The following is a 12,186-nucleotide window of genomic DNA, read 5'->3' on the forward strand; positions in this document are numbered from 1 at the left end:
TAAGTTCATCAAAATGTTAAAAAGTTCATTCATTTTCAAAAAAAATGTTAACGAGTTTGAAAATGTTCAATGAAATTGAAAAAAATCATCGATTTAGCGAAAAAGTTTACTAATTAGAAAAGAAATATCATCTTTTTGTAAACATTTCATGCATTTAAGGAAAAAAGAGAACAGGGAACAAAAAAAGAAAGAAAAAAACACAGAAAACATAAAGGGCATTTCCTGTATGTATGAAAAGATGGAAAGGAGGTTCGTATTCACGAGTCAGGGTGATGTCCTAGTGGTTTGTGTAGTTGGGTATCGACGGAGAGATTGTTGGTTTGATTCTTGCCTGCTTACATTTTTGCTTCCTTTTTGTTTTTCAAAACAGGGGGAAGATTGGTAGTTGGGCCGAGCCCAGCTAGCGCCGCTGCAGGCGCCGTTTTGCGGAAACTGCTATAACCGGGCGCCAAATAGGAAATGCAGTGGTCTCTTCCATGAGTTCCTGTGTTCTTACGCGTGCTAGGCCGGCTTAGTTTTTTTATAGCTACTAAAGTGCCGAAATCACTAGTTAAGGAGTACTTCTTGCGGAGATCACTCAAACTTTTTCAGGTTGCGACAAGTGGCGCGCTGCATGTGCGCCACTTGTCGCAACCTGGGAATTTTCTCTTTTTTCATAGATCCGTTTATTCAAAACGTTTTATCTCTTAAACCGTGCGTTCAAATCTCGAACCGCTTTCGCCGTTGGATTCCTCGCGTCGAGATCTTCAAAACTAGAACCCATATTGATAGGTTTTGACGAACTTTTTTTTCACGAAAAAACCGGACAAAAAAACCGACGAAAAAACCGAACTGGGAACACGGGTTTTTTTCCCTTTCCGAAAGAGGCACGCCCGTGCCTCTGACGAAATCACAACCGTACCTCTCGCGAAAGCAAAACCGTGCCTCTCACGAAAGAAAAAAAATAGAAAACATGTTTTTTTCCTTTCCAAAAGAGGCATGCCCGTGCCTCTCGTGAAAGAAAAAAAAAATAGAAAACGTATTTTTTTTTCTTTCCGAAAGAGGCACGCGCATGCCTCTCGTGAAAGCACAACCGTGCCTCTCGCGAAAGCAAAACCTTGCCTCTCGTGAAAGAAAAAGAAAAAAGAAAACGTGTTTTTTTTCCTTTTCCGAAAGAGGCACGCCCGTGCCTCTCGCGAAAGCACAGCCGTGCCTCTCGCGGAAGCAAAACCGTGCCTCTCGCGACAGAAAAAAAATAGAAACATATTTTTTTTTCGTTTCCAAGAGGCACGGCCGTGCCTCTCGCGAAAACAAAACCGTGACTCTCACAAAAAAATGCATTTTTTTGCGTAAATTTTTTTTTTTTGAAAAAGAAAATTGTTCGAAAAGCTAGGGAAGACCGGTAGAAAACCAAAACGTCAAAAAAAACAAAAAAATCGTTTAGAAAGCCGAAAACGCGTGCGTAAAAATAAAAAACAAAATCCGAAGGAAGCACCCAGAGCGCGACATGTGGCGAATGGTTGTGAGCGCGCCAAGTAGCGTTGATCGTTGCGAGGCTCGCGAAGGAGCGCTCGTTGATTAGTTGCTACCCTAAAGTGCGTGCTCTCAGCTGTTTCCTTCATGGGCCGGCCCAGGTAGACACCCGTTTACGCGAAAGTGCGGCTGTTTGCCGCAAAGAGCGGCATATAGGTGGTCCCCCGAGCTGGGCTTATTTAGCTACGTCGGCCTTACTTGGGCCAGCCGTGGGATCCAAAAGGGAGGGCATCGATGTGGGGGGTAACCGGGTAAGGCAGTCTCTACCATTGCCACGCCAAAGAAGAGAATCTGCGCCGCTTATCTACCTTGACCTAGATCGAAACCTCCCGTCGTCTCGCGCCTCCTCCTCAGCCTCCGGCGCCGATCACCGCCGTGCCATCCTCGGCGACAAGGCGACGGTCTCCCTCGTGCCGTCTCATCGCCGGCGATGGCGTCCCAGCCACCACCTCCATCCCAAGAGATCGATCTGGGGGCCTTCCTCCCGTTGTCTCCAGCCTCCTCATTTGCCGCCGAGGCCGACGCTGATCACCGCCGTGCCGTCGACGATCTGCTCCTCCTCCTCTCGTCCGAAGATGACGACGACGACGACGAGACAACCGGTACACCCAGCACCGACCACAAAGCCCTGACCCCTAGCAAAGCCCCACCGCCGCCCCGTGAGCTCGATCCGGAGGCCTTCCTCCAGCCGTCTCCCGGCTCCTCCTCAGGTTCCGACGCGGACGCCGATCACCGCCGGGCCGTCGACGACCTGCTCCTCCAACTCTCCTCGTCACACACCGACGACGGCGAGCTGCAGGTAAGCTGCATCCATGAAATTTTGGCCTTTTATGTTCGGTATTAGTCTCTTGCAATTACAATCAGCGATGATGTGGATATTGGGGCAAGCTGACATTGGACCATCAGTGAAACTTTGCTGTATAAATTTTTCCTCCACCATTATCTTCTCACCTCCAACATTTCCACTTCCTCAGGATCCCTTGTTCGACATGGCTGATGCCTGTACCATCCTCACCAGCACCGTGCGCTCTGTGCAGCTGTTCAAGATTGAAGGTTTGAAAGCGTTGTGCTCGCAGCCCGGTCTGGATAAGCAGTGCGTCAAATCAAAGTGTGAGGTCGGTGGGTATGAGTGGGAAATCCTTTGCTATGTACCCACTTATTCCACCTCTTGGCTAGACTTCTGCCTTATGTTATTGAGTGAAGCCCCCCGGTCTGGCTCTGTGACAGCAAGCATAAGCTGTCAACTGGTACATCCGAGGGTGCCGGGCAATCCACCAGACCCTGTTCTGCACAGAGCACCACATTCTGAGGTGACTATCTCACATGTGTTCAAGCGCCACAAAGATTGCTCACATCGGGCAATGATCGTGCAAAAGAAATCTCTACCGGAGCCGGCATGTCCTGATGATGATTACTTGAGTGTGGAGTGCATCATCACTATTCTGAAGGAAAATCCTGATGTGGCAACCGCACTTCGGGTGCCGGCCTCCAACTTGCAGCAGCACCTTGGTGAGCTCCTGCAGAGCAAGACGGGATCCGATGTTACGTTCCTCGTCTCGGGTGAGTCCTTTCTTGCACACAAGAATATCCTTGCTGCGAGGTCACCTGTCCTCATGGCTGAGTTCTTCGGGAGCATGAGGGAGAGCAGCGCTCAACAAGTCGTGATCGATGACATGGAGGCGGAAGCATTCAAGGCCATGCTGCACTTCATCTACACCGACAAAGTTCCTGAATTTGATTGGGAGCAGGAGGCTGCAGTTACAATGGCTCAACATCTGCTTGCGGCGGCTGACAGGTATGGGCTGGGCAAGCTCAAGGTTATGTGCGAGGACAAACTTTCAGGTGACCTTACTATAGATACAGCGGGTACTACTTTGGCATTAGCTGAGCAGCACAACTGCTCTGACCTCAAGGCTAGTTGCATCGAGTTCATCCTCAGCAGCCCTACGATACTTGAAGCGGTGGTGGCGACGGAGGGGTATAAGAATCTGGAGGCAAGCTGTCCTGCTATTATTAGCTTCATTGTGCGTGGGAGAAGCAACTGAAGCATAGATAAAGTTACAGCTGAGCCTTTTAGTTTCAGTACTTCTTCACCTTCAATGTGTTGTTTAGTAGTAGAACTTAATTATGCATGTCTTTCGCCAAATGATGGCATTTGTTAGTTCTATCCATGTTTTGAGCAACCAGTGTGTGCTTCCATTTTCCCGTAAAATTAGTGGAATTAATTTCGAGCCAAATGGTTCAAGATGTGGCAAATCATCTCTTTTCTGCTCATTTGATCGCAGTGCATTTGCAGTTCATTGTTGGTGTAATGGTGTACATAAAACTGCGACTTGTGGTAATCTCGGAATTGAAACGCAATGAAAATGTTATAAAAATGGCTTCTCACTTACCGTGCGCTTCTTTAATTCTGAAACTTCCTTAACGTGTTTCTTTAGCAATAAAAGATTCTCTGAATCAGAACTGCATTTAAATTCAAAGTAGGCAGCTATTTTTGGACATGCAAAGCCACTAAATGCTCATACAGCAATTAGGCTGGACCGCTAAAGATATGGCAATGAATTTGGTTTTGCACAGGTTGAACAATATCAAACCTAGACCCATGCGAAATGAAAAACTAGCGGTGCTGGTTTCTACCGGGTAACCGGATGCCGTTAGATGGTTCTGAAATTCGGACGTCCATATACCATAGTCAAACTAACTCTTATACTCCATCCGTCCGTGAATAAGTGTACTTCTACCTTTTTTTCCTAAGTCAAAGCTTTAAAATTTTAACCAACTTTATAGAAAAGAGTAGAAACATATATGACATCAAATTGGTATTTTATGGAAGTACATTTCGAAACGGATCGAGTGATACTATTTTTGTGCCATAAATGCTTCGACCTTTCCCTATAAAATTGAACAAAATTTCAACACTTTGACTTAGGACAAAAGATAGAAGTACACTTATTCGCGGACGGAGGGAGTACTTCATTATGTATCAATAGTTGTACACATTCCATACCGTATTGGCGTGATAATGTACACATACAGGATACCCCTGTGGCCCACTAATTCAGTTCTGTACTAGTCACCAAAGGATTGCATGCCATCCCATCGCAGTCTTCATCGGCTACACCTCTCAGGCCCGCCGCCGCCACAATCCGGCGAGATCCTGGATCCTCTGGGGTGAAAAGGAGCTAACAAGTTCCTACACCTCGAATCGGCAGCGCCGCCGCCGTATTTTGCCCGATATGCTTGATACCCTGGCCTGAAAAGCAGGTAAGAAGTTCTATACTTTGCTATGTTTTGGTCTTCTAGTTTAGTTCCACTTTATGCTCTGCTTTTTTTAGCAGATGTAATTGGCACGGTTCTGAAATGTCGTAGATGTGGTAACTACATATCATAGATTCAAGAGAATTTGTTTGGTCCTTATTTAAAATATCTTTGTCTTCATTACAAAGAAGGATTGATTTGCATGAAAGAATAGAAGCAGTAGATGTGGCGTAGAGGTGATAACTACATATCATAGATTAAAGGTCTTTTTGTTTATCTACATGCTGGAGGTTTGTTGTATTACTGAAATTGCTAGCTAGTACTAATCTAACATTTCACACGAGCTATAAGTTGCATCACCGGTAGAGTTGAATCTATGAAACATATTTTCAGGTATCTCACATGAAGAATCTCACATTTGCAAATGAATTGCATATACGTACATCTTTTTATTTCCAAAAGGAACTGAGTATGCTAAAAAAATCAATTGACACTGAAAGTATAGAGTCTGAACGAAGAGTTCACACTAAAGGGAAGAGGAATAGTAGGAAGGATGATCATCACCCAAAAAAAAGAGTAAACTGAAGGACAATTCGAAAGAAAGAAGAGTCATTATGTCACGCTCAATATTGGAATACACATGTCAGAAACAAAAAGGAATAGGCTTCAGGCAATGTCTGAAAGTGATGAAGCAGTGCTCCAAAGGAAGTTTAAGAAAAGAACTGAGTTTGATAGATCGGAAGGTGATCAATTGAATACTAAGAATGAGAAGATTAAGAAAGATATCACCAGTGATCTGTACAAGTGTCTGACAGAGAGGATATGAAGCGCAGAGAAAGCTCAAATGATAGCGGTTTTACCTCTGATAGTGACAGTCTGGAGCAAAGGAGGCACATAAATTTCTGTAAAAGAGGAAGAAGCGGTGCGCTGTCGAAGAAAACAAATTACAAACGAGTTGACATTTACAAGTCAGACCTGAAATCAATTATCACAAACCTGTAAGTAGGTAGTAATCTATATCTATATCTATATCTATATCTATACCTACTAATAAAGCAAGGTGTGTTTCTCCAATTTTTTTATCCGTTCACCACTAAAATAATTTTTGTTTCTATTCGAGGTGGTACTAAACTTTTGTGCTCCGTCTGTTACCAAAGGAAAAACGATTTGTGGAGAACTTCATACGTGGGCCGCGCGCCCTATGGCCCAGTAAAGTCAGCCCTTTTTTCCTGCCCACGCAGCAATAAACAAAAATTATATTTTCCGCTCAATGCGGCATATAGTTTTAACTACGCACAGGGCGACCAAGACACGGCGGCCCATTTTCGTTTATGTTTTCTTTCAAATTTTCTTTTTCTGTTTCTTATTCTTTTTATTTCCTGTTTCTTTTATTTTTTTTCCATTGCAAGTATATTTTTATTTTATTGTTAAATTCCAAATTTTCAAAAAATGTTTGCAGTTTCAATTTTTATTCACAATTTCGTAAAAAGTTAAGAATTACAAAAATGTGTTCCTATTGTAAAAAATGTTTCTATTTTGTATCGTGCCAAAATATTTTCAAAATTTAAAAAATATTCCGATTTTTAGTAAAATGTTCGTATTTTTCAAAAAATTCAAGATGTAAAAAAATGCATTTAAAAAATGTACCAAATTCGAAAAATATTCTTGATTTACATATAGGTTTAAAAATTGAAAAGATGCATTGAAGAAACACATTTTCTAAAATTCTTTTGCATGTTTAACACATCTTCCCATTTAGAAAAATTGTTCACAACGTAAAAACATTCATATTTTTATAAGAATGTTCATGTATTTAAGAAATGTATGCGAATTTCAGGAAATGTTCTTTTCAAATTTTTTGTTCTTGCTTTGTCCAAAAATGTATGGAATTTTCAAAAAAAAGTTCAAAATTTGGAAAATTGTTCATGTTGCCAAGTATATTTAGTAGTTCATGTTATGAATTCCAAAATTGTGTTCCTATTTAAAAGCTGTTTGAAAATTTTAAATTTTTGTCATTCTAATTTCTTTTCAGAATTTTAAAATTATTCCCATTTTTTGGAAAATGTTTGGGTTTTCCCAAATTTGTCCAAGATTTCAAAATGTTACAAATTTTAAACTATTCTTGTTTTAGTGATATGTTCAAAAATTGAAAATAATTTTTGCATTACAAACACATTTTCTAAATTTCTTCCATATGTTCAAAACATGTTCCCCTTGCCAAAAATTGTTCACAACTTAAAAAAACCCGTATTTTTATAAAAAGTTCATGCTTTTAAGAAATGTTTGTGAATTTTAACAAATGTTCCGTTCAAATTTTTTGTTCGTCTTTCTAAAACGTGTGGAATTTAAAAAAAAATCATAATTTGGAACGTTGCCAAGTATATTTGGCATTTCATAGTTATTTGTTTTTTAAAAGTTCAAAAAAAAGTTTTGAATCTGACGTTGCATTAGATTCTTTAATATTAACGCTAACCATTGGTTAGAAGAGCGCATTTGTTTGAGTGTCTCGCAACATGTGGTCGGGTCTTTGAGGTCGTGAGTTCGATCAGTCCCATACTGGGCCTGCTCCGCATCCGGTGCATCAAGCTAAGTCGGCTTGTTTAGAAGAAGGAACACCATAAATTATTGACAGTGGTAGCTTCCATGCGTCAATAAAAGAGAATATGATACCCTAAAAAAAGAGAATATGCTGGTTAATTATAATTGAAACAAATTATGGGCACGTGCCAATAAAAAAGAATATATTGGTTTGGCTCTAATTAAAGGGTGCCATGTTGAACTTGAAAATACGGACATGTGGGGTTCTTGATCGATTCTTATATTAAGCTAGAGGCATGTAATTTTATCGTCCCGTTGCAACACACGGGCATGTGTGCTAGTAGATTGATAGAATTAATTGCTTCAATAATGGATAAGGACACCTTTAAGAGAAATTTTGTACTGATTGTGTTATGTGTTTACCTTGCTCTAGCAAGTGGTCATGTGCTTAACAGAAACTTTATATCAATGACGGAAAATCTTGATGTTGTTCATAACATGGACTGAAGAAAATTTGTTGCAAATTACATAGCTAAAGGTGTGAAAATGTACAGACAATCAATGGCAGCAAATATTAATGTGCATAGTTGTGTGCATGTATTGCTGGTAAGATCATAGCAGTAATACCTACACTAAATTTTCCTTTAACATGAACTAATTTGTTATCCACACAACAGCTAATATACGTACATGTTGTCTCCTCCCCAATGCTTCTTCTTCCTGAGAATGCTCCACGGTTCAAGCATGTGTCTACTACACTGCTAGATCAGGTAGACTCATTGGAGCTAAAATCAATTGGCGAGTATGGTAGGTTGCAAGATCAACTGAGGCTCGGGTCTGCCTCTAGGAACACTACCAAGAGGAAGCACTTTGGGCATGGTCCAAGGAAGTTTCCGGAACCAACGAACTGTTGGAAATATGCCCTAGAGTCAATGATAAATGTATTATTATATTTCCATGTTTATTATTAAAGTTATGTTTCTATGCTATAATTGCATTGGTTCTTGAATATAAGATTCAAAGGAAAACCCCAATTGCATGTGTGGAAACATGAACACCAAGATGATCCCTAGTCATGGCTCTAAGACTAGCTCATGTATTGATGACGATCTTGTTTTCCTGATCCTGAACATTGTTAGAGTAACAAGGATGTTATCAATAATGAGACCACATTGTTATTGAAACAATGGTGTTGGATAGACCCAACTTATGAATTACCGAGAGATGTCATCATTGCTAGGTACTTCATATTACTTGCTCATGTTTGCATTCTTCATATTACTTTGGGGTTCACCACATGCCACCCCGTAAATGGATGTGAATAAAGGGGACTTACGGTTATTCCAGAAACATATGTCTCAGTAATGGTAGTTCAAGACTGGGATTTGCTCCTCTCATGATAAAGAGATGCTCTCTGGGCCACTCATTGTTACGGTGTCATTATCGTCTGGCCAGATACTTGTGATTATGATCATGGGACACCGGGACACGGGCACGAGTAAAGATAACGAAACTGGTAATGAAGATAACCGGTATAGTGATCAAGGAGTTGATCATGGGGATACCGATAATCTCTCCCCGGGTTTCGTAAACGTAACACGAAGCAAAGGGAATGACATTCATAAACACAGGTTCGCTCGAGAACTTCGTGAATATGCAGGAGTTAATAAGAGTGTCTAGATCCCACTATTAACTATTGACCGGAAGGGGTTTTGGGTCATGCGCACTTATTTTCGAACATATAGAGTCACACGCTTAACGGGTTCTAGTCTTAATTACTTGAGAAATGACAAATGAGTTAAGGAAGCACTGAAAGAGTTTCGAATAGTTCCAAAAGTGTTTCGGATGGTTCGAGAAGGGTTCTGGGAATTCTAGAAAGGTATAACATGATTTAGGACAGTCCGGATATATATAGGGTCGCGCTATTCGTCACCCTGGGCGAGTAATAGTTATTCTTCACCCCCTCTCTGTTTTGACATCAATGCACCGTATTTTTATGTTTTGTAAATTTTGTCTTATTTCATACATAAAAAGAGAACGTAAGAAAACATGTACTCCCATAAATAATATTTTATGTTATGCAAAATTACAAATGTAAAAATATAGTGTAAAACATACATAAAATGTGATTTTTTCTGGTCTTATAACCTATATTTTTGTTTTTATACCAAATTTTACATATTGAATCAATATGCATGTAATTAGTTATATTCTATACGTAATTTATTTAGTAAGCGGTTGTAAGATTACCTCGGGTGAAGAATAACTTATTCTGCACCTAAGTAATCTTATGATTGTTTCATAAATAAATTACATATGAAATACAAATAGTTACATTCATGTCGATTCACTACGTAAAATTTGGCTAGAAAAACAAAAATATAGATCATAAGACCAGAAAAATTGCATTTTATGTATATTTTACACTATATTTTTACGTAACATAGTTTTTTTATGATGATTACATATTACGTATGAAATAAGACAAAACTTTCCAAAACGTAAAGTTACGGTGCATTGATGTTAAAATAGAGGGGGTGAAGAATAACTATTCCTCACCCAGGGTGACGAATAGTCAATCTTATATATATATAGGGTGGGTCTATTATGATAACACCCCTTAAGACCTTATTCTGCACACCCAAACCTTATTCTGCACACCACCAACAGAAAAACCCACCCCTCCTCCCACGGCCGCCCACCACTCTCCCTCAAACCCCACCACTCCACCAACCTCCCTCCATGGTACCCCACCACACCACCACCTGCCTCCCGCACCACTGTCGCCCACCACCTGCCTGGCGCCTGGCGACCATGGGGATGGCCCGACCACCGCGGCGCCCCACCCCACCGCCTTCTCTCACTCCCGGCCGGTGCGCCTCCCTTCCCCAACCCACAGCCCCCCGCCTCCTCCTCCTCCCAGTAGGGGCCGCCCCTCCTCCTCCTCCTTCCGGTCGGCGCCGCCCCGCCTCCCCACGATGAGCCATCACCAGATCTGGTCAGCCACGGGCTCGTGGATCCAGCCATCCACAGGCTTCGCCGAGCCGCTATCTCCGGATCCATGGCTGGCCACGCAGCCAACGCGGACGCGGCCTCGATCTGGAGTGCCTCCACCGCCCCCTGCCGCAGCCCCGGTAGGACACCACCACCTGCCCCCACAACGCCGCTCAACTCCCGGCACCGCCCCGCGATGCACCACCGTCCAGCAACCACCCCCCGACCGCCGGCGGAGATCCGGGTGCGCCGCCCCAAGGCGCCCCGTGCGGCTGCTGGCGTGGATCCTGGCGTGCCGCCCCCATCCACCTCGCGTGCATGCGGGTGCAGATCCGCCCCCGTCGCCCCACCGTGGCCTACCCAACCGCACGGTCCTCCCCCTCGCTCCCCGTTTCCTCACCGCCGCCAAGATCTAGCTGCTCCTCTAGCCTACAGAGCGCGGCGAGGTCCATTAACATGCCTGGCATGCAGCTCGGGCAAGCATGATGTGCAGCTCCCCCAGCGTTCGCTTGCAGTTCGCCGGCTAATTGTGCACGTCCTGGGGTTCATAGATGGCGCATGTGCAGCTCGGAAACAGCCTCCATGTTGTTCACTTGTGGATGCATCATCCACGCATTTTTTTTGTTCTTCATATTTCTGGAAGGGAGGTTAGCTTGGGTCCCTAATTCTCCAGTGGTTCTGAACTCCAGCGACCACAACGTGGGTGTTGTACGTGCCGCTCGCACCAGTTTATCATCTATGTGTCAGGACCCCGACTCGATGTCACATCGATCTACCCGGTAACACCTCATATCACTTTGCGGCCTCACGCACGGTATTCCCACGGGTGTCGCCTTACCTTTGCCCGGGACCGTTTGCGCCTTTTGGCTCACGTATATGATAGTGGCGCTAGCATCCATATGATAAAGAGCCCGGGCTGACATGACTAGTCGTAAACCCAAAGTGGCACAGACTTACAGGGACAGGCATCCATGACCCAGCTCCGAACGTGTCGGTCATCAGCGAGCGAATCCAGGCTGTAGCACTGGGCTAGCAGGACTCCGGTGAACCGGGCTGTAGCGGGCTAACAGGACATCCGGTATTCATCGCGTGACATTTCCCCGAAGGGACAGACACAGGAACGAAGAAGGACACATGCCGGCCAGCCTAAGTGTTCCGGAGCAGTAGCAAGCTACCATGGCTCAGTGGAAACACTAGGAGACATTTCCTGGTAAGAGAGGCTACTAAGGATAAACAACTAGATAGTCAGATCCCACACATACCAACCATTTCAACAACATACACGCAATATGCTCGATATGTGCAGATACAACATGGCATCACAACATGACTCTACAACTCAAGTAATTTAATCAATAGGCTCCGAGGAGCGAGATATTACAAACATGGGTCTTATGACCCAACAATCAGAGCATACAAGGCAAAGCACATGCGGAAGCTTAACATGTCTGAGTACAGACATCTATAAATGAAAAAGGCTGAGAAGCCTGACTATCTACCAATCCTGCCGAGGCACAAGATCGTAGCTGAGGTAACAAGCTAAACGTCGAAGTCCACGTGGAACTACTAGTGAGACTGAAGTCTCTCTGCAAAAACATAAAATAGGCAAACGTGAGTACAAATGTACCCAGCAAGACTTACATCAGGACTAACTACATATGCATCATTTTCAACAAGGGGATGGTGGGGTTTAACTGCAGCAAGCCAGCTTTGACTCGGTGGCTATCCTAAACTACGACTGCAAGCGACTCTTTTGAGGTGGCGCACACGAGTCCACATATTCACCATATCAATACACCACTATGGATCCGCTCCCGTCTCCCTACGAGAACGCCATCCATAGCACTCACGCTTATCTTGCGTATTTTAGAGTATCCACTTTCA

The 12,186-nt window shown here is 43.3% G+C and overlaps 1 protein-coding gene across 1 annotated transcript; it reads left to right on the forward strand.

Annotated features, from left to right (window-relative positions):
* Nucleotides 1-1,914: 1,914 nt before the first annotated feature.
* LOC119340779 (BTB/POZ and MATH domain-containing protein 1-like) lies at nucleotides 1,915-3,790 on the forward strand. Its single transcript, XM_037612696.1, has 2 exons — nucleotides 1,915-2,311; nucleotides 2,487-3,790. Exons 1-2 carry the CDS (start codon nucleotides 1,943-1,945, stop codon nucleotides 3,555-3,557), a joined length of 1,440 nt encoding a protein of 479 aa, XP_037468593.1. The 5' UTR covers nucleotides 1,915-1,942; the 3' UTR covers nucleotides 3,558-3,790.
* The last annotated feature ends 8,396 nt before the right edge of the window (nucleotides 3,791-12,186 follow it).

Source organism: Triticum dicoccoides, chromosome 7B (assembly GCF_002162155.2).
Source record: "Triticum dicoccoides isolate Atlit2015 ecotype Zavitan chromosome 7B, WEW_v2.0, whole genome shotgun sequence".
Classification (NCBI taxonomy): domain Eukaryota; kingdom Viridiplantae; phylum Streptophyta; class Magnoliopsida; order Poales; family Poaceae; genus Triticum; species Triticum dicoccoides.